Source organism: Cyprinus carpio, chromosome A11 (genome assembly GCF_018340385.1).
Source record: "Cyprinus carpio isolate SPL01 chromosome A11, ASM1834038v1, whole genome shotgun sequence".
In the NCBI taxonomy this organism is placed as follows: Eukaryota; Metazoa; Chordata; class Actinopteri; order Cypriniformes; family Cyprinidae; genus Cyprinus; species Cyprinus carpio.
In genome coordinates this window covers 17,077,353-17,101,657 of record NC_056582.1, presented here as the reverse complement: position 1 = coordinate 17,101,657, position 24,305 = coordinate 17,077,353, and the positions used below count along the sequence as shown (strand labels likewise).

General features: G+C 36.5%; 1 protein-coding gene across 1 annotated transcript in view; it reads right to left on the bottom strand.

Annotated features, from left to right (window-relative positions):
- LOC109057375 (voltage-dependent P/Q-type calcium channel subunit alpha-1A-like) overlaps positions 1-24,305 on the bottom strand; it is a 131,135-nt gene that overhangs the window by 42,807 nt on the left and 64,023 nt on the right. Inside the window, 22 exon segments of the mRNA XM_042766593.1 lie at positions 2,391-2,497; positions 2,584-2,643; positions 2,888-3,017; positions 3,093-3,228; positions 3,820-4,121; positions 4,640-5,151; positions 6,902-7,034; positions 9,638-9,744; positions 9,860-9,927; positions 11,559-11,676; positions 11,865-11,937; positions 12,064-12,195; positions 12,684-12,796; positions 12,985-13,097; positions 13,273-13,479; positions 13,618-13,704; positions 13,792-13,827; positions 13,998-14,113; positions 14,513-14,616; positions 14,711-14,898; positions 14,986-15,138; positions 15,219-15,310. Of these exon segments, the coding sequence (XP_042622527.1) occupies positions 2,391-2,497; positions 2,584-2,643; positions 2,888-3,017; positions 3,093-3,228; positions 3,820-4,121; positions 4,640-5,151; positions 6,902-7,034; positions 9,638-9,744; positions 9,860-9,927; positions 11,559-11,676; positions 11,865-11,937; positions 12,064-12,195; positions 12,684-12,796; positions 12,985-13,097; positions 13,273-13,479; positions 13,618-13,704; positions 13,792-13,827; positions 13,998-14,113; positions 14,513-14,616; positions 14,711-14,898; positions 14,986-15,138; positions 15,219-15,310 (3,087 nt within the window).

Sequence of the window (24,305 nt, the reverse complement as noted above, 5' to 3'; positions counted from 1 at the left end):
CACTATATGTATGCTGATAGTTTAACTGATGTAAATAATCATGTCCACCTTCCTCAGTCTCTGATTTTTATTTTCTGTTGATGGCAATTTTGTTTTTAAAGGAGTTTGGATAGCAATGTTGGATAGCAGTGTTAAAGACAAAATAACATTTTGATGAACAAAAAAGCAAATGACAACTTAAGACAAGGTTACTGGTTAGAAAACAGGTTACTAAGTTGAAATTTAGACTGGATTCTTTTGATTTACTAGCAGCATGTAAACTGAAGGTGATCATTTATTTTAATGTCACATGTTATGATGTGTATATTTTGGCTAAATGGGCAATATAATTTTAACTAAATATACATGTATGCATGTAAACGCTAAGTTAAAACATGTAACAGATTATAATAATAATAATATATTACATTGAGTAAAGTACTAGTGGCTTGCCTTTAAGGCTGATGGGAAAAGCTTGGGTTAAGTGAAAGCTCGAGAAATTTCATAATGCATACATCAGATTGAAACAGTTGTTACACGTCTTTATTTATTTACCCAAATCAATTTTTTTCTAAAAAAATGCCAGTAATAATATCAGTATATATCCTAATTCCATTTAGAAGTGTGAGGACACTTTTAATGCAACAAAGACTAGTGTTATGTAATTTAAGTCACTCTGCATTCCCCACATAATCTTGCACATACAGTATGAAAAGCATGTCTTGTATACACATATATGTAGTCTGGCCTATGGGACTGAGGAGGATGTACACATACTAGATAATATATGCACAGCAGACACTTACAAGAATAATGAAAAGGGGCTAAACAAAAGTCAAAAAAAAAAAGAAAAGAAAAAATCATTCCACGCTCAGAGCCCCATCAGCAGTGTTTACTCATTCTCCTTTCTTGTGACTAGCTGATCTTCCCACTCTAGGGTTCAGCTTTATTCTTAAAACACCCTCTTTATATCCCCAGGCCGTGCAAAGAAAAAAAAAACTAGAGTACCTGTGGCAGGATGGGCTTTCGCTGATCCAGACATGGAAACCACCTGGGCACTAAAGGGCCACAGGTGCCTGGAGACCCCTCACCCCCACAGGGCCCAAAAGGGCTCAAAACTACCCTTTTCAGCAGAGCGAAAGTGTGAGGGGACAGGGAATAGTTGGTTGAAGGAGTAATGATGAATGGAAAAGAGCCATGATACTCAAAACAAATCAAACATTTTGATTGTTTAACAAATTCTGTAGATTACATGTCAATGTATGTAAGTTGCAAAAAATAAAAAATAAAAAGATTCTAAAAAAGTTTTAAAAAATTCTAAACTAACAATCTACTGAATACGAAATAAATGTATTAGTAAAAAATAGATTAGATTTATTTAATAGCAAAAAAAATATTTTTTAGATCATGTTACGTGTCATGGAATTTCAAAAAGAAATTAATAAATTGGTTTATTAGTGAATGTAGATTAGATTTATTTAAAAGTAAAAATTTCATTCAATTTCATGCTGCGGGTCAAGTAATATTGTGTTACATATTTCACCTAAACTTCCTTTGGAGAAATAAAACTAGACACAAATAAGAAAATTATTCACATATAAAATTAATATGCCATAAAATTCATGTTGATGTTATAGCTCACATAATTTGGCCTTGGAAGAATTTGATGATAAATTTTTGAGTTAGTATTGAAATCTCTAACTGTGGTGTCTTGGGAAAACTGAGCGCAGATTGCAACAATGTTAAGATCTCTTCTGAAACTGATTTGTGAGATTAGTGGGGTCTTTTAGCCTTAAATCTGAGATCTGAGCAAAATTCTCCATTTGCTATCCATTTCTGCCTAGTAAAAACAACTAATATATGACTAAGGTCACATTTGAGCCTTTGTAGGTTTTGACTGGAATTGTTTCAGAGAAATAAGTGTTCATGTATTGATGGAAGTCAAGGTTAAAGAATGAACGGAAAGCTGTTTTGACAAACTTTGACAAACGAAATATGGACAGAAGTTTGTGTCCATGACATAGTGCTAATGGTAGGAGTTGTTTGGTGGGGAAGTAGTGGAGTTATTATGAAGGGGGGTGATTGTTGGTAGGGGAGATAGTGGAGGATGGTAGGGTGGTGATGGAAGGTTTGATGCGTGTGTGAGTGTGTGTAACGTGAGAAAGGCCTTCATCTTTGTGTCTGATTGACTGAGACAGAATGCAAAGTGACAAAAAATAGAAATAGAGAGCTTAGAAGAAGGGCACACAGTGCTGACAGGAGAAGAAAAAAGGAAGAGACCAAGAGAGAAAGGGGCAGAGAGTACTGACGAGGCTCCAGGGTGGCAGTGGGGCAACAGGGTGGTGGAAGAGAAGATAAGGGGCAGCAGGCAGCACTTTGGGGCAGGAAATGGTTGGGTAAAGGGCACTTACGTGAAGGCAAAGGCTACCAGGGCACCACTAACCACTACAAAGTCCAGAAAGTTCCATAGGTCACGAAAATATGAGCCCTCATGCAAAACCAAGCCTAACACCACCATCTGAAAAACAGAGCAGAAGATTAAAACAAATAGATAAAATGAGATGCTACAACGCAACCGCACAATTAATTTCACACACACTTTACCTTGATGAGCATCTCAAAGGTGAAGACACCAGTGAAGACGTAGTCAAAGTAACGCAATACCTGGAAAACAAGAAGCAAATGCATAATCTATATGAGAACTAATCCATGTTAATCTGAGTTTTTGTCCTAATTAGCTGTTAGGACCAGCTGTTTGTTGCTTGAGTATAAATACATTTATTAGTAAAAGCAGATTAGATTTATTTAAAAGTAAAAATGGTTTTAGTTTCACATTATGCAAGACCATTAAAATTACATCTAGAAAGCTTAGTTAGGTCACAAATAATATTCAGAACATTAGTCTTACGTTGTTTCGAGGTGATTCCGGCCACACCGGATCTTCCGCAGCTAAAGCAATGCTGCTCATAGCGATGACTGACAGAATACACATCTCGAAATAACGTAGCGTCAGGATGTAATGACAACATCTTCGGAACCTGAAAACTCACATTGGTTAAGATAAATAAATTTACTTTGCACACATGCGCTTACACAGATGAACACACACTTACGGGTTGGTCGTGGATAGGATGAAACAGGAACTGAATGGGGGAATGGGTTTGGGGCCATCTTCATCGCCACCATCGTCTTCCTCCTCTTCTTTCTTCTCTCCTTCTTTAGCTGGCTCTGTGTTGGCATTCTTGTTCACTGCACAATGAAGGGAATGTGGGACGAAGGACGTGTACAGAAATCCACAAACATAATCAAATATTAAACAGTACACATTTGCTTTTATTAACACATAAATGCATCTTACTCACTGACACACCTGCACAGAATCTGTGCATGTTGAATTCTGTATAAAAAACTTATTTGGTTTTCCTTATAATAATTGCATTTTAAAAGTTTTTGAATGCAATTATTATATTTATTTATCACTTCAATTTTACATTTTACCGTATTTAAATCTAATTCCTCTCCCCAAATCAATTCAATAAAATGTGAACAAAGACGTGCAGATGGGCCTAAAATTCACACAAAAAAACAAAAATGTATTCATCCTCATGTTGTCATAAATCTGTATGGCTTTCTTTTTTCTGCATAACATACAAAAAAGATAAAAGCAAGAGTGTTGAAATAGAATGAAATAGAAAGAGATCCAAAAAAAACAAACATTGGACTATTGACTTTTATTGTAGAAAATATAAAAGAAAGTTTTCATTTTGAGGTGAACTGTCCCTTCCCTTTAAATGCTCCTAGAATTTTCTGTAATCACACATGCACATGCCCGTCCCTCACCTTGTAACTTGGCGTTGAATGAGGGGTAAATCGGAGGCATATCTATGGCAGTGTGGTCATGTTTACTGGGGGTTTTGGTGCAGTCTGTCAGTATAAGACTGCTGTCATGGAAATCTGGTCCACGCAGGTTCAGCAGGTTATTGGCCTGCTCTGGGTCACAGTAGGGGTCATAAAAGTCAGGGTCAGGGTCGTGGATGGCCATCTTGCTGCTATTGCGCAGGTTGTCCAGATCCTCGCTGTACTGGCTTTCTGCATGAGGAAGACCTGGCTGAATTGGACGAGCCATTGATAAGCTACCCTCTCTAAAAAAAAAAAGGTAAAGAGGCAAGACGTTAACAGCTGAAACAACAGTAACAGCATGCTGTATCTACTGTAGCCACATGTATTTTTTAATAAAAAATACTTTTATAGTTTTTATTAATATCTAGAATTGGTATTTATTTTTAGATTTTCTGTTTTTATTTTAATTTTATTTTTAGTTATTTTAGTACATCAACTGTAACTTAAAATAAATAACTAATTGAAATAAAAAAATGATGTTCAATTTTATTATTATTATTATTATTATTATTATTATTATGGTCTTACCATCATTTTTTAATGGTTTTAGTTTTCAGCTAATGATAATAATCCTGATTCTGAGAAAGTTCAGATCAGAAAGTTTGAGGAACTGAATGAAACACTATTAATGTTAAAATGTCAGTTGGTCGATTCATTTCGATGATTTTAGGTAACGATTCACTGATCAAATAAATGATTCACCAATTCACTAAAATTCTTTAAGTCCCTGCACAGTTTTGAAGAAACACAGAGCACTCACTTTCTAGCTCTATGCTGTCGACTCCGTTCCCTATCCCTCCTTCCATCTCCATCCCCATGGTTTCCATGGCGATGCCTCCTCTGCCTCTTCTCTTGGCCCTCCTCCCCTTCTCCTCCTGTCTCTCCTCTGCTATGGTGTTCTCTGTGTCTTCTCCCTCCATCTTCATCCCTTCTTCTGTGCTGGTGGTGTCGGGGTCGCCTGTGCTCCCCTGCGCCCTCCATGTCCTCGCCTCCTCTCTGGGCACAATCACAGCCTGCCTCCCCCAGCTCTGGGTGGTGTAGGGACTGACGGCTGGAGTGGTGGTGATGGTGATGATGATGATGATGACTGTGATGGTGGTGGTATCGGGACTGGTGCTGCAGGTATTCTTCACCCCGCTGCTGGTTTAGCTCCTGGGGGTTTGGTTCACCCGGTCGGGGTTTGTTGGTATTGTTGTTGCGGTTCTCCTGAGGATTAACTACAAGTGGGCGGTCCAAGTGGGTCTTCATGTCAGGACGGTTGTGGTAGTTCATCTAGAAATACAAAAAGCATATTTGATCAATAAATCTAGGCTTAACAGTTAATAAAACAGTGACGAATGAATTTAGGCATCACACCATTATAATGTACAGTATGACAAATGGATATTTCAGATTTGTTAAAGATTTAATAATAGTGTTTTTATTAATATTTAGCGTTACCAAAAAAAAAATTCCTGTGATGGCAAAACTGGATTTTCAGCAGCCATTACTTTATAAGTCTTCAGTGTCACATGTTTCTTCAGAAATAATTCTAATTTCTATGCAGGAAACATTTTTTCTTTTTATTTTTTATATTTCCTATAAACGTGTGTATTGCTTAATATTTTTGTGGATACGGTGATTATTTTTTTCAGGATTCTTTGATGATTAGAAAGCTTAAAATAACAGTATTTATTTGAAATATATATCTGACCCGTGCTGGCAAAATGAGTCGGATTTAGCCATGAGCTACTGTACAGACAAAACAAGTGAAAAATGTCAATTTCGGTCGAATTTGAGGTTTTCACAAAAATGAGTTCATTAAGCCCTCGTCTAGCAATCCCAATGCTCTACATAGTAATTAAACATCTAAAATTATCTTTATCTGTATGTTTTCTGAGAGTTCTACTTTCTTTGGTTTAGAAAGTTGCGTTTGTTCATCAGAAGCAAAGCACTTGCTTCTGATGTTTTGGTTTCAGTTTTGAAAGGAACATGCAGGAATGAGAAAATAAAGTGTGGGACTTGACTGATGTTTAAAGAGTTATTAAGAGCGAAAGCCACAAATATGATCTTACTTGCGATGACTGACACATCTGAGGAATGCGCACAAAGCCTCTCAGATATGCACATACACACAGAATTACAGTATTTCAAAATATCTGTCTTGGCAAGTATTCACGCAAACATAAGCTGTTATGTCTTAAGTGAACGTTTGGTTAACTGTTGGGGATAAACACCTGATGTGTAACATTATATTAGATCCGTGCATTACAGTAGGCCTTAATACATAAGCCGTCTGTCTCAGTGTTAATTAAACAATAAAAGAAAAGATGGAATCACTCAGTGCACTTGATTGAACTACTTTATTGTAATGAATACACTAAAGACTATGCAGTGATTTTTACATTTGATTATTTGTTTTTGTTACTTGAATGATTCGCTTTAGTTGTTCTACTTGTTCTACGGTTTATTTGAACATATATATTTCCTATAGATTTTTGTGTGCCGAATTTGGTGGAATTACCAGAGATTTTAAGGTATGGTTGCTGGGTGGTTTTGTTTTGGAACTTTCAGAAAACTTTAACTAGATTGTTCTCGAAACTGACTTAGCTGACTATCAATTTCAAACAGGTGTATAGTAGCTCAGTCAATTTTTTTTTGTCCGATTCCAACAACTCATACATCACTTTGAATGTTTTTTTGATAGAGAATGTGAAAATATCAATAGCTAATTTTGCTCACTGTGACTCATTTTGCCAGCACGGGGTAACATATATCACTTTTATATCACTTTTGATCAATTAAATGCATCAATGCTGAATAAAAGTATCATTTTCTAACTTTCAGAAGAAGAAAACAGACCTTACATGAAATCTGACAATTAAATGACTATTTGTACCTTTAATGTGCCATTTTTTTTATTTTTTTTGGTCAAAATTTTCATTTCGTTGATTTTAATTGTTAGTTTTATAGTTTTTGAAAAATAGTTGTTTTCTAAGGAGGTAATCATTATTCTATTTTTTGTGTTGTATTTTTTTCTGACCTTCCAGTGATCTTCTGCATCAAGTTCATTGTAAAGCGCCTCTCTGCTGGTCATCAGGTTCTGTCTGCGGATCTCACTTGTGCGCTGCTCCCACACTGACTTGGAACCTTTTGAGTTCTTCTGTTGCTCTTTACTGCAGAGACAGAAACAGAGAACAATTTCAACCCAGGGAGGAAGAAAAGCCTTGTTTTTTCCCTCTAAAGCACCTATGAGCAATGACCCAGAGTGAAAGAAAATGATAGTGTCCCTTAGTCCCCAGCAAGAGAACATGGAAGTGGCTGATGAATTCTGTGAAGGAAGTGACGACATACTAAACAATAGCACTGAGGCATGTTCAGACAGACAGATAGAGAGAGAAAGGCAGAGATGGATCGAGACCAAAACAGCGAAACAAGCAGCCCTGTGCCTGCAGTGCTGCTGTGGAAGAGACAGTGTGTGTCATCACAGCCAATGATACCTCAGCCTCAGTGTTACAACACAAAACTGCAGCTACAGCGGCTGGAAACATAAAAACACCCATACAAAAACATGTGTAAGGCGGAAAGCAAAAGAAAAAGGGATACAGGATGAAAAAAATGAGTAAGTAAATGAATAAATACCAGTCCAGTAAACTGTCTGTGGCATCGATACGTTCAGATTTTACTGTAACTCTGAGGAGAGGGGGTGAAACAAGGAACATAAAAACAACGCTGCCACAACTATCACAGAAAATAAGTGACAAAGTGAACAGGCTACACAGTGACTTGCTTGATTGGTCAAGTAAGTTTAGGGATAACCTGGCATAAACCGGCTATTTCGCTTTTCAAAACAAGCTTCCAGGGTGAAATATCTGACTTCTTAAACCTACTTGCTGGCAGACTAACCAAATTGTAGGTTTGTGCCAAATAATCCTAAAACTTATCCGACTAACCATGATTTATTCACTAAACAAAAAAGATTTATGCACTAAACATCCTCACTAAACATCCTATAAATGTGTAATACCATGTCATTACCATAAATCATTAACAAACATTATATAATGCTTAACAGATCATTAGTTAATATATATTCACATAGCTAGAAATATGAGATAATATGTTTACTAATGTATTTATTAATCATTATCTGATGATTAACAGATCATTACCCCCTTTCACACAGTAATACCAGTAAATTGCCATAAAATTACCAGAACGACTTTACTGGTAAATACAAAAATGCACTGTTCACACAAGCAAGGACGTTTCAGCTTTTTACCTGTAAAGCACCATTCACACACCTGTTTCAAAATACTGGTTAATTCTGTGACATCATTACCCAGAAATGACCTCTTAATGGCTGCACCTCCCAGTGTTGTGTTTGTAAAGTGTTTTTGTTAATGTTTTAATTTTTGTGTCAAACGTTCACATTCATGCAGCTGCTTCTGGCTCAGTGACATCATCATTAGTACCTTTATGAGCATTTATTTGTGAAGGAATAATTATGTTATAATTTTATTGCAGTCATATTGCATGCAGTTTGTCTGAGTCGTGCATTAATTTGAACGGTGAGCTTTTATACGGGTGGCTTAGATGCATCGCAAGAGATCCAGACTCACTTTTCAAATCTCAAAATGGTTTTATGATGCACAGTTAATTTAAACACAGTCGGTTATGTCTTCAGATGGATCATATGGATTAAAAAACTTGAATACACGCATAACAAATCTGCTTCATAATTAAATTAATTGTTAATTACAATGCTCTTGACATTGAAAAATACAAAGCAATTCTAGAAATTGTGAAAAATTATTTGGAATCGCTTAAAAAAACGTTACACATTGTATTTATGTATTAGACCTTTAATGTCATTTTGTTGGCTGTTTCCTTGATCTTAATTATATGATGTCATTACATTGCTGTCTCTCCCACCAGCCAATCACTGCACTGCTGATCATGGTCTCGAGTAACAATAGTAGACCATAGTTCAACTACAAATTTGCCTTCAAAACACACAATCATATAGATTTTCATGGTAATTTTACGGTTCTTTTTGTTTTTTGGTGGGGGGGGTTTGGAGTTTGCCTGTTTGCTGTCTGCTTTACAAATGTAAGAAAAAGAGCTGCTTAGTTCTGAAAAATATCTATTTTAGCATTCTTTGCAAGAAAATAAATTCATACGGATCTGGAACAACAAAGTCTGTTATTTTAATTTTTGAGTGAACAGAAATGGAAATGGTCCTAAGGGGGTTATATACTGTTTGATCAGGCAGGTTTAAGCAAGTCTGCTGAAAAGTGAATTAGAGTGGATTTACTCAAATACAATGATAAAGTTAAGCTGACAGACTAAGCTAAACTCAGCTAAGCTAGGAAAAAAGCATTTAAACCAGCTACGGTACCAGATCAAATTCATGTGACATAAGGCATGGCCTCTTACAGTAATAGAGTTAAAGTGTGAACTATATCATGTCTGTTTTTGACAATAATGTGTAAGTGTATTAGGGCTCATTTGCATACATACTGTATACATATTCACAGAGTGTCAGAGGTGTCTTGTAAGAATTTCACCTTTTGATCATGAATATTAATGAAAACTGGGTATGGCTTCATTGCTATGGTTTGTGTGTTTCTGAAAAAGCTATTAATTTTGGGCACAACACTGGCAAAAATAAATAAATAATAATAATAGTAATTGTTTGGTGATGCTATGCTAGTGGCACAAAGGTGTAAAGGTAAAGATGAAGACTGCTAGATTGCTAGCATGTAGAGTAACTCACGCAGCAATAGAAAGGTTGGCAGCAGACATTGGGCTCACTTCCGCCACTTCTTTCGCTTTCTGGAGAGCAATCTTTTGTGATGTGGCCTCCTCTTCTTCCTGTTCATCCTAGAAAATCAAAAAACACACAACAGTGAAAGCCTTAAACAATTGTTGGGCAATAAAAAAATTAGCATGAAACTGACATGAATGGTGCATCTTAAACAGATAAACTGTGTTTAACCTTAGTTAGTTCCTGAGCGTTGGCCAAGTTGTCCACAGCGATAGCCAAGAATACATTCAGTAGTGTGTCTGAGAGGTTAGAGTTAAGAAACAACTTTAGAAAGACAAGGCTTGTGTTTTATAATGTGTGTCTTAGGCCTCGTTTACACTGCCAGTTAAATGTGACCCAATTCCTAATTTTTGCTCATATGTGACACAGATCGGATCTGTTCTATGACAGTGTAAACGGAAAAAAAACACATGCATTCGTATATTTTGAGATCGGTTTCAGGCCTCATTCATATGTGGAAATAAATTGGATATAAATCAGATATGTGCCAATGCGACGTCATTAAAACTGCGTCAATTTGGTACTTCTCCACGGTTTAACGACGTCATATGTGACCCGTGCTGGCAAAATGAGTGTAAATTCACACTGGCTATTTTAAGCTACAAGAAAAAAAAAAATCTTATCTTTGTACATTTTCTGAGAGGATTACCTTTTCTCTGCTCGCTTCTCACACTGACTGTCATCTGAAGTGCGTGTATATAACAGCGCTTCCCGATAAATACACACATAGGCCTATACAGAATTACAGTATTTCAGAATTTACGCAGACATAATCTGCTTTGTCTTAAGTGAACGCTTAGGGAACTGTTGGGGGAAAACACCTGATGTGTAACATTATATTAGATCCATGCATTACAGTATAGGACGTCTGTATCATTATCATAATGTTAATCTAACAATAAAAGAAAAGAGGGAATCACTCGCTGCACTTCATTGAACTGCTTTTGTAGTTTTAATAATCAATTTATTTGTAATGAACACACTTAAGTTATTTTTACATTAGATTGTTTTTCATACATGAATGCTTTAGTTTAGTTATAAAATGATAAAGGTAATGCATTATTTGTTTCTTTCTAGGCTATTTGTTCTACTGTTTTGCTTTGTTTTTTTGCATCTGTTCTTATTTATAATAGCAAAGATAAAATAAAATAAAGTTTTTTTGTTATTATTTTTATTTTAATTTTTATTATGTTTGGTTTTGTTAATTCACTATCGACTTCAAATGGGTGTGACTCAGTCATTTTTTGTAAGATTCCAACAAATCATTAATCATTTTTAATGTCTTTTAATGGAGAATAAAATTTCCCCCCCAATTTTTTTAATTTAATTTAATTTAATTTAATTTAATTTAATTTAATTTAATTTAATTTAATTTAATTTAATTTAATTTAATTTATACTGTAGAATACTGTATTGTATTCTATTGTATTGTATTGTGAAAACCTGACCTGCAGTAAATTGGCTGTAAGATTTGTATTTTTTATTTTTTGAAAGAAATTAAAACTAATATTCAAAAAGGATGTATTAACTTGAACAAAAGTGACAGTAAAGACTTTTACCTTGTTACAAAGTGTGTAAAAATTCTATTTCAAATAAATCCTTTGAACTCTCTATTCATCATAGAATCCTATAACAAATGTATCACAACTTCCACAAAAATATTAAGCAGCACCGATCAATGACTGCTGAAAATTTAGCTTTGCCATCATAGCAATAAATTACATTTTGAAATATTTTAAACTGTTATTTTAAACTGTAATATTCCTTAAAATATTACTGTTTTACTGTATTCATAATGAAATAAATGCAGTGACGTACTGTATGTAGTAATGAAAATGCTTATGTGATTCTGTGTGGTTAAGAAGGATACAGTTGCCAAAGAGTGTAAGGACAATGAAGAATACGGAGAAGATCATTCCTTTGTCCACCCCTCCCTGAGACTTAATGCCATCATACATCACTACGTTCCAATCCTCTCCAGTTAGAATCTGAGAAATACACATAATCTATTTTAACACATAAAACAGAACTCTGTGCATATTTGATCTGCACACACAATAGGCTTGTTTAAGTAGAATTAGCTATTTTCTTTATCTCCACATGACTTAAAATGCTATGCAGACAGCTCACTAGGTTTTAGAACAGATCTATTGTCAAACCAACATAACCAGTCTACCTGAAACACTGTCATAATGGCAGCAGGGAAAGTATCAAAGTTTGTGGGAGGAGTGCCTTGCTCAAAGTTAAACCTGGCAAAACAGAAAACATCAAATAGTCTTTTATAACAATAACATGTTATGCATTTTGACTGGTCATTTGTATCTAACTGAGAAACTGAATAAAGGGTTGGCAGCAGGGTGTAAAACTATACTGACTGTCCACCGAACAGCTGCATCCCGAGAAGAGCAAAGACCACGATGAAGAGGAAGAGAAGGAAAAGTAAACTGATAATGGACTTCATGGAGCTCAGAAGTGACACTACTAGATTACGCAAAGATGCCCAGTATCTGAAAAAGACAGAAAGAAATCTAGTATTAAAAATGGTGAAGAAACGATGGCACTTTTATACAAATAGTTCACACAAAAATGAAAATGAAAATTCAGAACATATTGCTTAGATTCTCAGATGTCTTTTCTTCACAAAAATCTATTGTATTGCTTTAGAAGACATGAAATATAGTGTTTGGACTACTGCTTTTGTGCTTTCATGATGCTTTTTTGTTATTTTTAGAACTTGACAGCCCCAGTCTCAATTGACTTTCATTATAAGGAAAAGAAAAGCATGAACATTGTGCATAACATTTTTTCCCACAGGTATAAAATGATGTGAGGTTGAGAAAACTATCCTTCCTATCTAAACAAACTCAACCGAAGACATAAAAAATCAGCAGTGTAAACTTGTACTTGCTTTAGATCCCAAAAAGAGGACAACACAAAAACTGACAAAACTTTGTGATGGACGACGCAGAGGTTAAATTAAAGCACTGGAACGCACTTGGTGACTTTGAAGATCCTAAGCAGTCGGAGAGCTCGTAACACACTGATTCCAAAGGACGTCCCTGGCTTGACCATGGCCCAGACCACCTCAAATATGCTGCCAACGATGACCTGAAACACGCACACAGCCAAATCCCAAAACAAATAAGGAACACTCTGAGGACTGGATAACAAGGACTTAAGTCTGGATCTAATGTAGGTCAGCAGCTTGCAGAGGTTCAAATCAGAGGCAGAGAGGAAAAAAGCAAGAGAGAGGGGAAAGTGAGACTTTAAATGGGCCAAGAGAGAAGGACACTCACGGCACAGTCGAAACAGTTGAAAGAGGAGTGGAAATAAGGGCGCGTCCCCAGTCCGTACATCTTAATCAGCATCTCTGACATAAAGAGGCCTAGGAAAATGAACTCAGCATAATCTGTAGAAAAAGAGAAAGATAAAGTGGGAGAAAAGGAAACAGAGAGTGTTTACTGACAGCAGAAGCAGAGAAATCCAAAAACTATTTCAGGAGAGAAATGGAGAATGGGACAGGACGCAGACCAGATTTGAAACTATGTCTCCCATAATAACAAATGTAAAAACAAACAACTCACAGAGGAAGTCCGACAGTAGTTCGGGCTGATCGTAGTGTACCACAGCCACGCACAGTGTGTTGAGTCCCACCAGGCTGAGGACAGTCCAGTAGAACGCCTGAGTCTTTACAATCTTTCGAATGAAGAAGCGAAGACGTCGCTCTTTCTTGCTAAATGCGGTCCCATCTCCCTTTCCGCTCTTTATGCTCCCACGAGCAAAAGGTGAGCCTAAGAATATCACACATAGCAGCACAACATCTGAATACTACAGGATCTTTAATGTATAAGCTATTATGTGATTCAAAAGACAGAAACATTTTAATTAATCAAATGAGTTGTCCTCCTTAGGATCTGAATGATTCTTACCAACTGCGTCTCCCATGTGGTCCTCTCCTTCTTCTGGATTTAACAGGTCCGCTTTGTTTTTCTTTATGGTGGGTCTGCGACGAGATCCTCACACAAACACATTCACTGTGAATAATTACTGCATTTTAGGCATTAAATGGGAAAAGCACAAAACAGGAACATTTATACTGTTACCGGTGCCATCGTCGTCCTCTGCGAGTATGACTTCTTCTGTAAAAAGAGCATTGAAAAATGCTTTATTCATACAAGATTTTAAGTTTCCATTATTTTCACTTGAATCTTCTTTATGCAAAAACACCAACAAGGTCCAAACTAGTCATGCCATTCTGCAGGAAATTAATTTTTATTTATTAATTTTTTTATGCGTTTTATGCACATACCTGCTTTACAGATCCACTCCAGATATCCATTGAGCTCTCTCTCAATCTGCTGCTGACGTTTGAGCTTGAGGAACTCACTCCTGTTCTCCACACGCTCTCTTTCTTTGGCAAACTCTTGGGGGGGAGGGATGGGTTGTGCAGGGGGGAAGACAGACAGGAAGACAGAAAGATACCTGTATAGTTAGCAGCTTACTATAATTCCAACATTGTTTTATACTAATGAAGGATGCATGAAATAATAGACAGAACAAAAGATACACCAGAACAATAAAGAGGGAGAAAGATATAATTATAGAACAATAAACAGATAGACAGACAGATAGAACAACATACGATACACAGAAAGAACGATCAAAAGAACAAATAATAAGCGAAACCATAAAATAATGACAGAATGACATAACAAGAGATCTATAAATAGACTGACGGAACAAACGATACTGACAGAAGGATGGATGGATGGATCGAGGTCAGATAGATATAGACAAACAGATAGAAAGACAGATGGATCTTACCCTGAGAGGACACCCAACACCAGATTAAGCATGAAGAAGGATCCGATGATGATGAGAGGAACATAGTACATCCAGTTCCAGGCACTCCCTAAGGCATCATTGCTCTGTAATACACCCACATTTACCCAACATTATCATCTAGAATCAGTCCAGTTAAAACAACAGAATCATAGTTAAATCATCGCCTTTAACTCTTACGTAATAAAGCATGTCAGTCCAACCCTCCATGGTGATGCACTGGAAAACAGTGAGCACGGCAAAAAGGACGTTGTCGAACTGTGTGATGCCATAGTTTGGCCCGAGCCAGTATTCATCACACACCGACCCATTCTGACACTCTCGAGCGGGAAATTCCGCACCACAGGGCTGTTCATCAACCATCTCACCTGGATAATGTAAATTCACAGGGTTTTGTAAAAGACATAGAATTTCAAAGGTCAACTGTTTTTCATTTGCCTTTGAGACGAGCGCACCTGTGATAATGTCGAAGCAGGTGCGGTGGAATTTGCCCATGTAGAACTCCAGGCCAATGATGGCGAACATAAGGATGGCCACAAATAAGAGCACACCGATTTGCAGTAGTGGAATCATAGCCTTCATAATAGACTTCAGCACCACCTGCAGGCCTGGAGAGTAATAGCACTATTGTATGTCGTGCAAAGAACTCTGACAGACATTGATAAACTCAAACAGACAGAATACTTACTTGGAATTCCTGACACCAGTTTTAGCGGCCGCAACACTCTGACTGCTCGCAATGTCCTCAGGTCTAATTCTGACCCCACGGACGACAGGATACTGGAGGAGAAACAGAAAGAAAGGAGACAGTGGTATAATATGCCATTAAAGTGGTTTATACAACAGCAGATTTAATCTATTTTCTGCTCTTCCATTTGTATAGAGCCATCTGCGTATCAGCACATCAGTGTACATTTTTTCTCCAAATTAGGACACCTCCACATGTCCTAAATTTTGTCATTTAGCTACAGCAAAGTACAGTCACAAGCAGACACATTATCCTGAGATGAGGTCAATCGCAGGTAAATAATTGATCAGACACTGCTCTGTTCTCACATCACACACTGGTCTGATCATCTGATCTTTAAATGTGAGTGTGTGTATATGAGTGCACCTGGTCAGGGTGCTGTATTCCTCTTTTTATTTATTTAATAATTCTTTATTTTACACACACACACACACACACACACACACACACACACACACACACACACACACACACACACACACACACACATATATTTAAAACCATTTACACAAACACACAGACATATATATCTATTTTACATATAATACATATATATATATATATATATATATATATATATATATATATATATATATATATACTTTTAATGTTACTTATAAACCTTATATTTACTTCTTATGCACCTCAGACATTATATATCTGAATACACTCATATATAAGCACACATTCATTTACACTCAAATTCCAACCTGGTCTCATAAAAATGCGTACCTCTGTGCACTTTTTGTGCAACACCGTTTTTACGTACCTAACTGCAAATTTCGCTGCAATTTTAAAGAGAAATGTCCACTGAGTGGCACTAAAACACTGGTTCAATTCGCGAACACTGGCACATATTTATTATGTTGAAATGGGTACGTATTGCTGTGTTTTTATTATGTTGCTTCTGTTATGTATTGCTGCGGTTCAGAATTCAAATATCTGTGGACTGTCGCTAAAAGTTAATGCTCTTTAGTGTTGTAAATAGGCCTACACCAAACCCAACCCTAAACCTACCCGATAGTGTTAACAATTTCAAAACTGATAAAAAAATGCATTTGTTGATGCAAGCTTGCCATTTGAACTTCCTTGCAGATTTCAACTGCTTTGTCAAAACGTGTTTACATGGCATTTGAACTGGGGATTCTCGCCTCTCAAGTACATCTCCTTACTCTGTGAGCTACCGAACAAACCTACCGTCTATGAAAACCCATAGATATGAAGCTGGATATGTGTGATGATAACATTCAAAAGCATCAGTTTTCAAATCTCCCAGTGTATTAATATTGTTTTGAAGTCATAACATGATATTCTTCAAGTAATTATGCAAAAATTATGCTTTATTAATTGAAACTCTGTAAATTTGTGTGAAAGGGAATAAAAGGTGTCAGAGTTTTACTGCCTCTAGTGTTCATTTAAAAAATGAACTGCAAACTGCAGCAATATGTACTTATTGGTATATATTTCACGTCTTGCTAAAAATTGCACCCAGGTACATTTATGCCATGAGACCAGGTAGCACATTCACATAGTTGTACATACCTATATGTGCTAAAAAATATATATGCACACATTACATGTGCTGTGTACATATTAAGAAAAAAAAAGTTATATAATTTTAAAAATAAAATTACACTTCTTATTCTTGACATTGAATAACCCAAACGAATATTTAGGAACACAGTCTGTAACTTTTTGTTATAAATGAACAATATAGTTTTATGTTATTGGTATTTTAATATAATTATTATTAAAAAAAAAATAAAAAGGTTTTAAGACAGTTATTAGAGATTACAGATTACAGATATCTAATAGGAAGTATCAGTTTACATTTCCAAACATTCCTTTTGCCATTAATTGTAATAATCCAGCGAGATTATTATCATCCAGTCTGTCTGGGATTACATGAAAACTGTGGCAACAACTCCAAGACACCAACTGTTGATTTGATTTAGTTAACTGAAGTTAATTGATAAAATCTATTTATGACATTATTTTTGAAAGCATCCTCATATTACAGCATTTTTACACAAGTGCCTAAAAGTTTTCACAGTACTGTAGCTTTGTGGGTTTCTTCAACCATCATGTAAACATTGCCACAGATCATTTGGATTTAGTCTGCCTCAGTTTTTTCTGTTTCTTTATGTAATCCCAGACGGACTAAAATCAGATCTCTGTGTGGAGCACTGGATGTTGTCAGACTCCTTGTGCAAACAAAAATCTCACTGGATTACTGCAATTAATGGCCAAAGGAATGTTTGGAAATGTAAACTGATATTTCCCACTGACTCACAAAAGCAAAAGATAGAAAAATAACTTAAAACCATTTTTTGTTGGTGAAAATACTAATGATCTAAGACTTTTGCACAGCATTTTATATATATAAATATATAACTAATTATAAAGAACTATTTTTCCATCACTTTTGCACTCTATTCTGCTGTTGCCTGTATATGCAGCAATGTTGCTAAGAGCTCATTCATTAGTGGCTATGATATAAAGTGGCAACCAATGGCTCAGTCAATAGGCCTTTAACTGCTCTGCCATCACATGCAGCAAACACCTACGTAAGCTAAAAAAAAAGAGAAAGAATGGATGGGCTTGTGCAAGACTGGACAGAATGCAGCAAACTCGCCTCCTGTCTCGTTCTCTAATGTCTTCTGCTTTTTCAGCACTTCCTGTTAATCCGTTCAATTGGCAAGAACACTGGGACTGTCAGAATTATATTATTTATTTTGTGATGTCACATGGTGCAATAATCTTTTGAGAATGAAGATGAGATGGCGCCAACACTCTATAATAACCTATAGGATCTGTCTCAAATATTCACAACCAAACCTAAATGGAAAACTTGATCACAGAACAGCAGACCGTTCCCTCTTTGACCAAACCCAGCTTAGACAAAGTATTTGGATGAAACTCTCAGTAATTCATTTACATATATCTACAGTCTCACGTAACAAATACACATATTTATGACCCATCTTGCATGATCAATAAGCCCAAGACAGGTGCAAATATACATTTGACACTTAAAGAACTGATTTGAGATCAGGACTAAAGTGCTTTGGCTGCTGATATAATATCGGTTTACACATTATTTCGTGGAACAGTGGAAACTTAGATGCGGGAAGGAATAAACTGCCTCCAGGTCTGGCAGTGAAGAACACTTTATGTACAGTAAGTGCAGTCAGGATAACAGAGCACCGCTGACTGCGCTGATATCCTACTACACACTAAAAGGCTTGCGGTAAATTTGATGGAACAGTGGACTGACGTGTGTGTGTGAGAGAGAAGGAGGGAGTGTGTGCAAGTTTCAGACAGATGGAAAGGGAAAGAGACAGTGAGAGTGTGTGTATAAGTGCAAATGTTTGAAGAGAGGCTGCACCTGGGTTAGAATAGAAAAGCGGGCCTGTCCACATCTATTTGAACTCTTTGTTGTGAACTGTCAAAGAAAGTGTCTTTTGTAGGAAACAGGATGTTATTTTGAACACAGCATTAACACTAACTGACTAAAACAGAAATAGTAACTTTAAATTACATTTTTATATTTTCTGAAGAACATAATGTGAGTGTGAGTGGTGCTTGCCCATGAAAAAAGAAAAAAAAAAAACTATAGTTATCCAGATGTGTTTTTTTAAGCGCAATGCTATTCACTTGTCAGTTGGACAAATAGCAAAATAGGGTGGTACAGAGTCCTGTGAAGGGAATAAAGTGTGATTTGGTAAACTCTGGAGAGGACAGACTGAAAGACACACAAGTTATCCCTGAGAATGACAGAGCAACGGAGAGAGGTAAAGGGAAAGAAAAAGTCCCTCGGCCCCAGGGAGAGGACGATGACAGGGTGAGATATAGGAAGGGAGCGAGGGATTCACAGGAGCGACAAGGCCTCCGTCTGCTGGGGAAAACCTGACAATCAATCAGAGTCCACACATTGAAGGAAAGCGGTTCTCTTTTTACTTTCCCTACACCAGTTTATCACTCCTTCCCGCTTTTATTGCCCTGTAGGTCTTGTTTTTGTAACGTCACACATAATAATCAGAAAATAAGAGCCTTCAAAATACATATCATAACCCACATATGTAAAATGATTGAGAGGTAGAGAGTACTTCCGGAGAAAGGGTGTGACTACGTCTTGTAGAAGAAAGTGAACGGCTAATATTGACTTCAGTTTATGTGCATATATGTATGTGTTTGATTATACATTTAGATACATATGTGTATATGCTTTAAGAATGTTTCCAAGAATAGATTCTGTCTCGCTCATTTGCTTTAAAAAAAAAAATGAAGATGAGGATGACGATCGTGGAAGCCTCTCTCCAACATCACGCCACCAGGTCTCTCCCCATTCACGGCATCACCATAGCAACCGGCGATTCCTTTTTCACGAAGTCTCCACGGTTACCAGCCTCCTCTCATTCATAACCGTTACCGCAGCAACGGACCCTTTGTCATTGATGGAATCTCGGTACTGCCGCGGCAAACAGGCCAGAAGTGAGAGATAAAGGGTCCCCTTTCGATTGATCTCCGTTCCCTCCATCTTTTATACTGTATGGCGAGGATTCTCTGACTGACCACAGTCACACTTACACACAGTTTATGTCGACAACATGAATTCAACCTCATTAGCATGTCCTCTACGTGTTGCTAATGTTGTCGGCGTGCGAGATCAACTGGTTTCTGCGATAAAACGGCACAGGAATCCTCCAGCTTTTCATTCGAGCTGAATCTAGGTCATGCTGATATGCAGCCGAACTCTACATTATTCAATGCTGTACACTCAGGCCTGTGCATCTGGGAATACAGTGCATTTGTGCGGTACGTGAGGGTGTTTGTTTGGGGAGTGCGACAGGAAACTAGTATCACAAATCTTGTATCTTGAACCAGAATTTGCTAAATAGGCCTCTTGTTTGCGTCAAAGTGCTGGAATAGGTTTCTTTTTTGTTAACTTCTCATATCGGGCTTCTGTGTGAGGGTTTGATCTGATCAGCACGGCTACAGACTGCTAAAAGGGTTCGTTTTCACCTCTGGGAAGAAGATATTACATAATTTTTTAGTATTTATAATACATTCCTTAATGGTATTCTCTTCCTCCTTGACTTAGCTTTCTTTCTAAGTCTTAGTCACTGCTAATGCAGACAATACGATTATTATTGCTCTTATTTAAGGTTATGGATTTAAATTAGCCTTTAACTCAAGGCACTACAGGTTGGTGTGTAACTTGACCTGCACTACTTGTGCTACAGACATGAATGAAAATCAAAATCATGTGGCTCAAAAATTTGATTTTTTAAAAAGAAATTAATACTTTTATTCAGCAACAATGCATTAATGGATTGATCTAAAGTTATAGTAAATCCTGATTCATTTGAAGAAATTCAGATTAATGAAAAAGATGTATGTGTTTTTATATATATTCAGAGAGGAAATAATCCCTCGGAAGGGTAAAAATAAAAATTTTTGGGGGCAGAATTTTAAATTCCGATACTGGTCATTACTTTAAGCATTCATATGCCCAGGTTTTCATGTGGCTGAGAATAAAACAAGTTAAATATCCTTTATATTTATATGACCAAGTCATATGAATTTTTTAGTGTGGGATTTACTTGATTGAATGATTTATTTATATGACCAAGTCATATGAATTTTTTAGTACAAAGAACGGCACGTCATGAATTAACTGTGACATGTTGAAGTAGAAAAGACTGAAAATTCTATTTATCAAAAATGTACTCCAATAATTATTTTTTTATTTACAACTTAAAAAAAAAAATTGAATATTACTCCAACTCCATAGCAATGCACCACAAAATCCTAACCCTGAACCCTTTAGCAACCACAATTTTTTAGTGTGGGATTTACTTGATTGAATGATTATAGCAACATAGCACCGTAATGGCAAGTTTTATGCCCCTCATATGCTAGAAAATGTACAAATCTTGTTTTAGTTTCCATTCTCAGCTGATGGTCACTCCCTCTCATCCTCTCCGTTCCTTGTTACCAAGCACCCGTGTTTCCCCTATATCCTCACATTTCCCCACCGCACCCTTTTTTTCCTCACAAATGGTTTTTCCTATTAGTCCCCACTTGCACTGCTACATCTGTGTTGAAAGAAAAATGAGAGTAAGAGAAACATTGAAAATCTCTTCCGTCCTTTACTACTGCAGAACACACTGGTGCAGTCTTTTACTATCTCTCACACACACACACACGCACACACACAAACACACACAGTCTCCTTCCATTACTGAGAGCATGGCGGCCTAAACTGCCTCTTTCTCTCTCTCACTTTCTTTTTGTCGTTCTTCCCACCTGTCCTTATGTGGCAAACAGCATGTGTGTGGCCTTCTCAAGATTAAGAGCAACTTCACAGCACACACAGCAGAAGCAGGACGTTCATGTGTAACATGACGTGTGTGTGGAGAGAAAGAGAAAGAGGGATAGAGGTTTTCTACCTGTGTAAATATTGTACCACTGCCATCACTTCCATTATCATTATTGTGCTGCAGTAATTTACAGAAAGACATCCTTTCCTTTACCTCCATATAGACATTAACCACACACACACACACACCCTGAAACACACTTATTCTAACATCAACACACACAAACACACTTCACTTAACTTGCATCTATTCCTGAAACACGCTTTTAACCTGGTGTCCGGTCGACACAATGGTTCCTTTAACACAGACATAACTTCCTGGACAAATGTAGACACAAGCACAGAAGCTCACACTGCTATTTTAAGTCCTTTTGGAACTCTTAGTGATATTAGAGAGAGGACATGAAATGATGCGGAGAAGCAGAAGATCAGGGTAAGAGGCAAGCCAGATTCTAACTCATGGCTTAGGAAAGAAAAAACACAAAAAAGATCTGCCAAGATACTTAAAGTCCCCATGAAATCAAAATAAAAGTTTTTTGGGTGTTAGCATCAATATGTTAGTCTTAAGGTTATCTATAATGATCTATTCTCTATATGAGGTCTGGTTTCACGTTTTCACGCGAACCGCGGCAGCGCACACAGTCTGATCCGGACTTTGGCTAAGGTCCAGAGCCGCGATCACACGAAGCAGATCATATGCACGAGTCGGCATATGTTAAGAACTTTTACAACTACACAGCCTCAGCATTATTATGACCACTATTTTGTTTTACTGAGAGTTTCATATTGAGTCTAGGGGGTAATCTATAAGACTGTGGCTGTCAAATGCGGCTTTAACGAGCTCAACGGCTCTGGCCCGAACAGATATAAACAAAACGCTATTGGCATTTTAAAAAGGGGGTGGGGCTGCTAGATATGTTCTGTCCTCTCTTCCTGTTTCAGTTGAAATTACGTCACCACATAATAATGCTGGGTGTTTCAAGGCACTTCAGGGGACCTTTAATAATAGTTAAAGTGGCAACATATAAGTATATGATATTAAATAAAAAACATATATGTATATGATAAATATAAAAATATATATATATATATATATATATATATATATAAGCAGCAAATCAGCATATTAGAATGATTTCTGAAGGATCATGTGACAGTGAGGACTAGAAAATTCAGCTTCGCCGTTAGAGGAATACATTACATTTTAAAATATAATAAAATAGAAAATAATTATTCACTGTTTTTACTAAAATAAATGCAGCCATGGTAGACATAAGAGGCTTCTGTTAAAAACATCAACCCCAAACATTTGAACAGTACTGTACAAGTTGCTATTCGAAGTGATTATGAAACATATTTTACTTCCATATACTGATATATTCCATAGGATTATAACAGTAAACTTTGAAATAACATGCATAATTAAGCATAATGCTTATTATGCTTACTAGTTCAAACATAAACTAGACTGGTGCATGCATAACCGGATTGCATCAACACGCAAAATGCAAATAAATGTATTTTTTTAAGGTGTCAGAATGCAGTTCCATGTATTAACAGCCCAATGTAGCCGCTCATCTTGGTCCATATTAATGATTAAACATTCCTCTCCTCCATAACATTAAAAGAATTGACTATATGTGAGTGTAGACCGAGGAAGATGGTGAACCATATGGAGTAAAATATAAGCAGGAAGAAACTGGTGAAGAAAAGAGAGTGGTGTCTTCTCTGGCCTTCCACGGTTCTCTCTTATTACATAACATTGCTATGGAAACAGCTGCGCACGGCAGCGCTAAGGTGTGTCCAGAAACAGAAATCTTCTACAGACTAAACCATGGAGTTATTCTCTTGGTCTCGCTCACTCTCTCGCTCTCTTCACTCTATGTGCCAGTAGTGAAGTCACAGATTGGCACGGAGCAGGCAGCCAATAGCCAGCACAGTCACGACTCAGGAATCTGCCAAGTAAGAGCTGTATATTGGCAACACGTGCACAAGCAGTGGCACTGGTAATACAAAGTATGATAGAGAACTAATAATAGTATTGGTTCAAAATGGAAGTAGTACTAAATGGTGCAAAATTAATTAAAAACCAAACATTTTAATTCTAAAATATATCAAAATGAACTGATACTAAAACTACTGTAGTAGTATTATTCATATTTTCATATTTGTGTGTATTATATACTGCACAGTATAGATAATCTAAATTATTTCACACACACACACACACACACACACACACACAGAAAATATTATATTAACAATAACAATTAGTATATTAGCAGTATATTAACAATAAGTAGTACTAAATAGTGGGGAAAAATTTCAAATTAAAATTTAGCATTACTCATATTATTATATATTACATACAGCATAAATAATAAATTATAATGACAATACTAGCAAGAGAGAGAGAGAGAACTTTGATACATTTATCAAACTGGAAGTAGTACTAAATGGTGCAGTATTAATTAAAAACAACTATTTTAAATATTGAAATATATTAAAACGAACTAATAGTAATACTAGAAGTAGTATAGTATTATTCATATTTTCGCTGTTTTTTTTAAAAGAAAATCCTGATGTTGAAAAATAAAAAAGTTAATGTTGTTATTTGTCAATTACTCAAATGCAGATTCAAC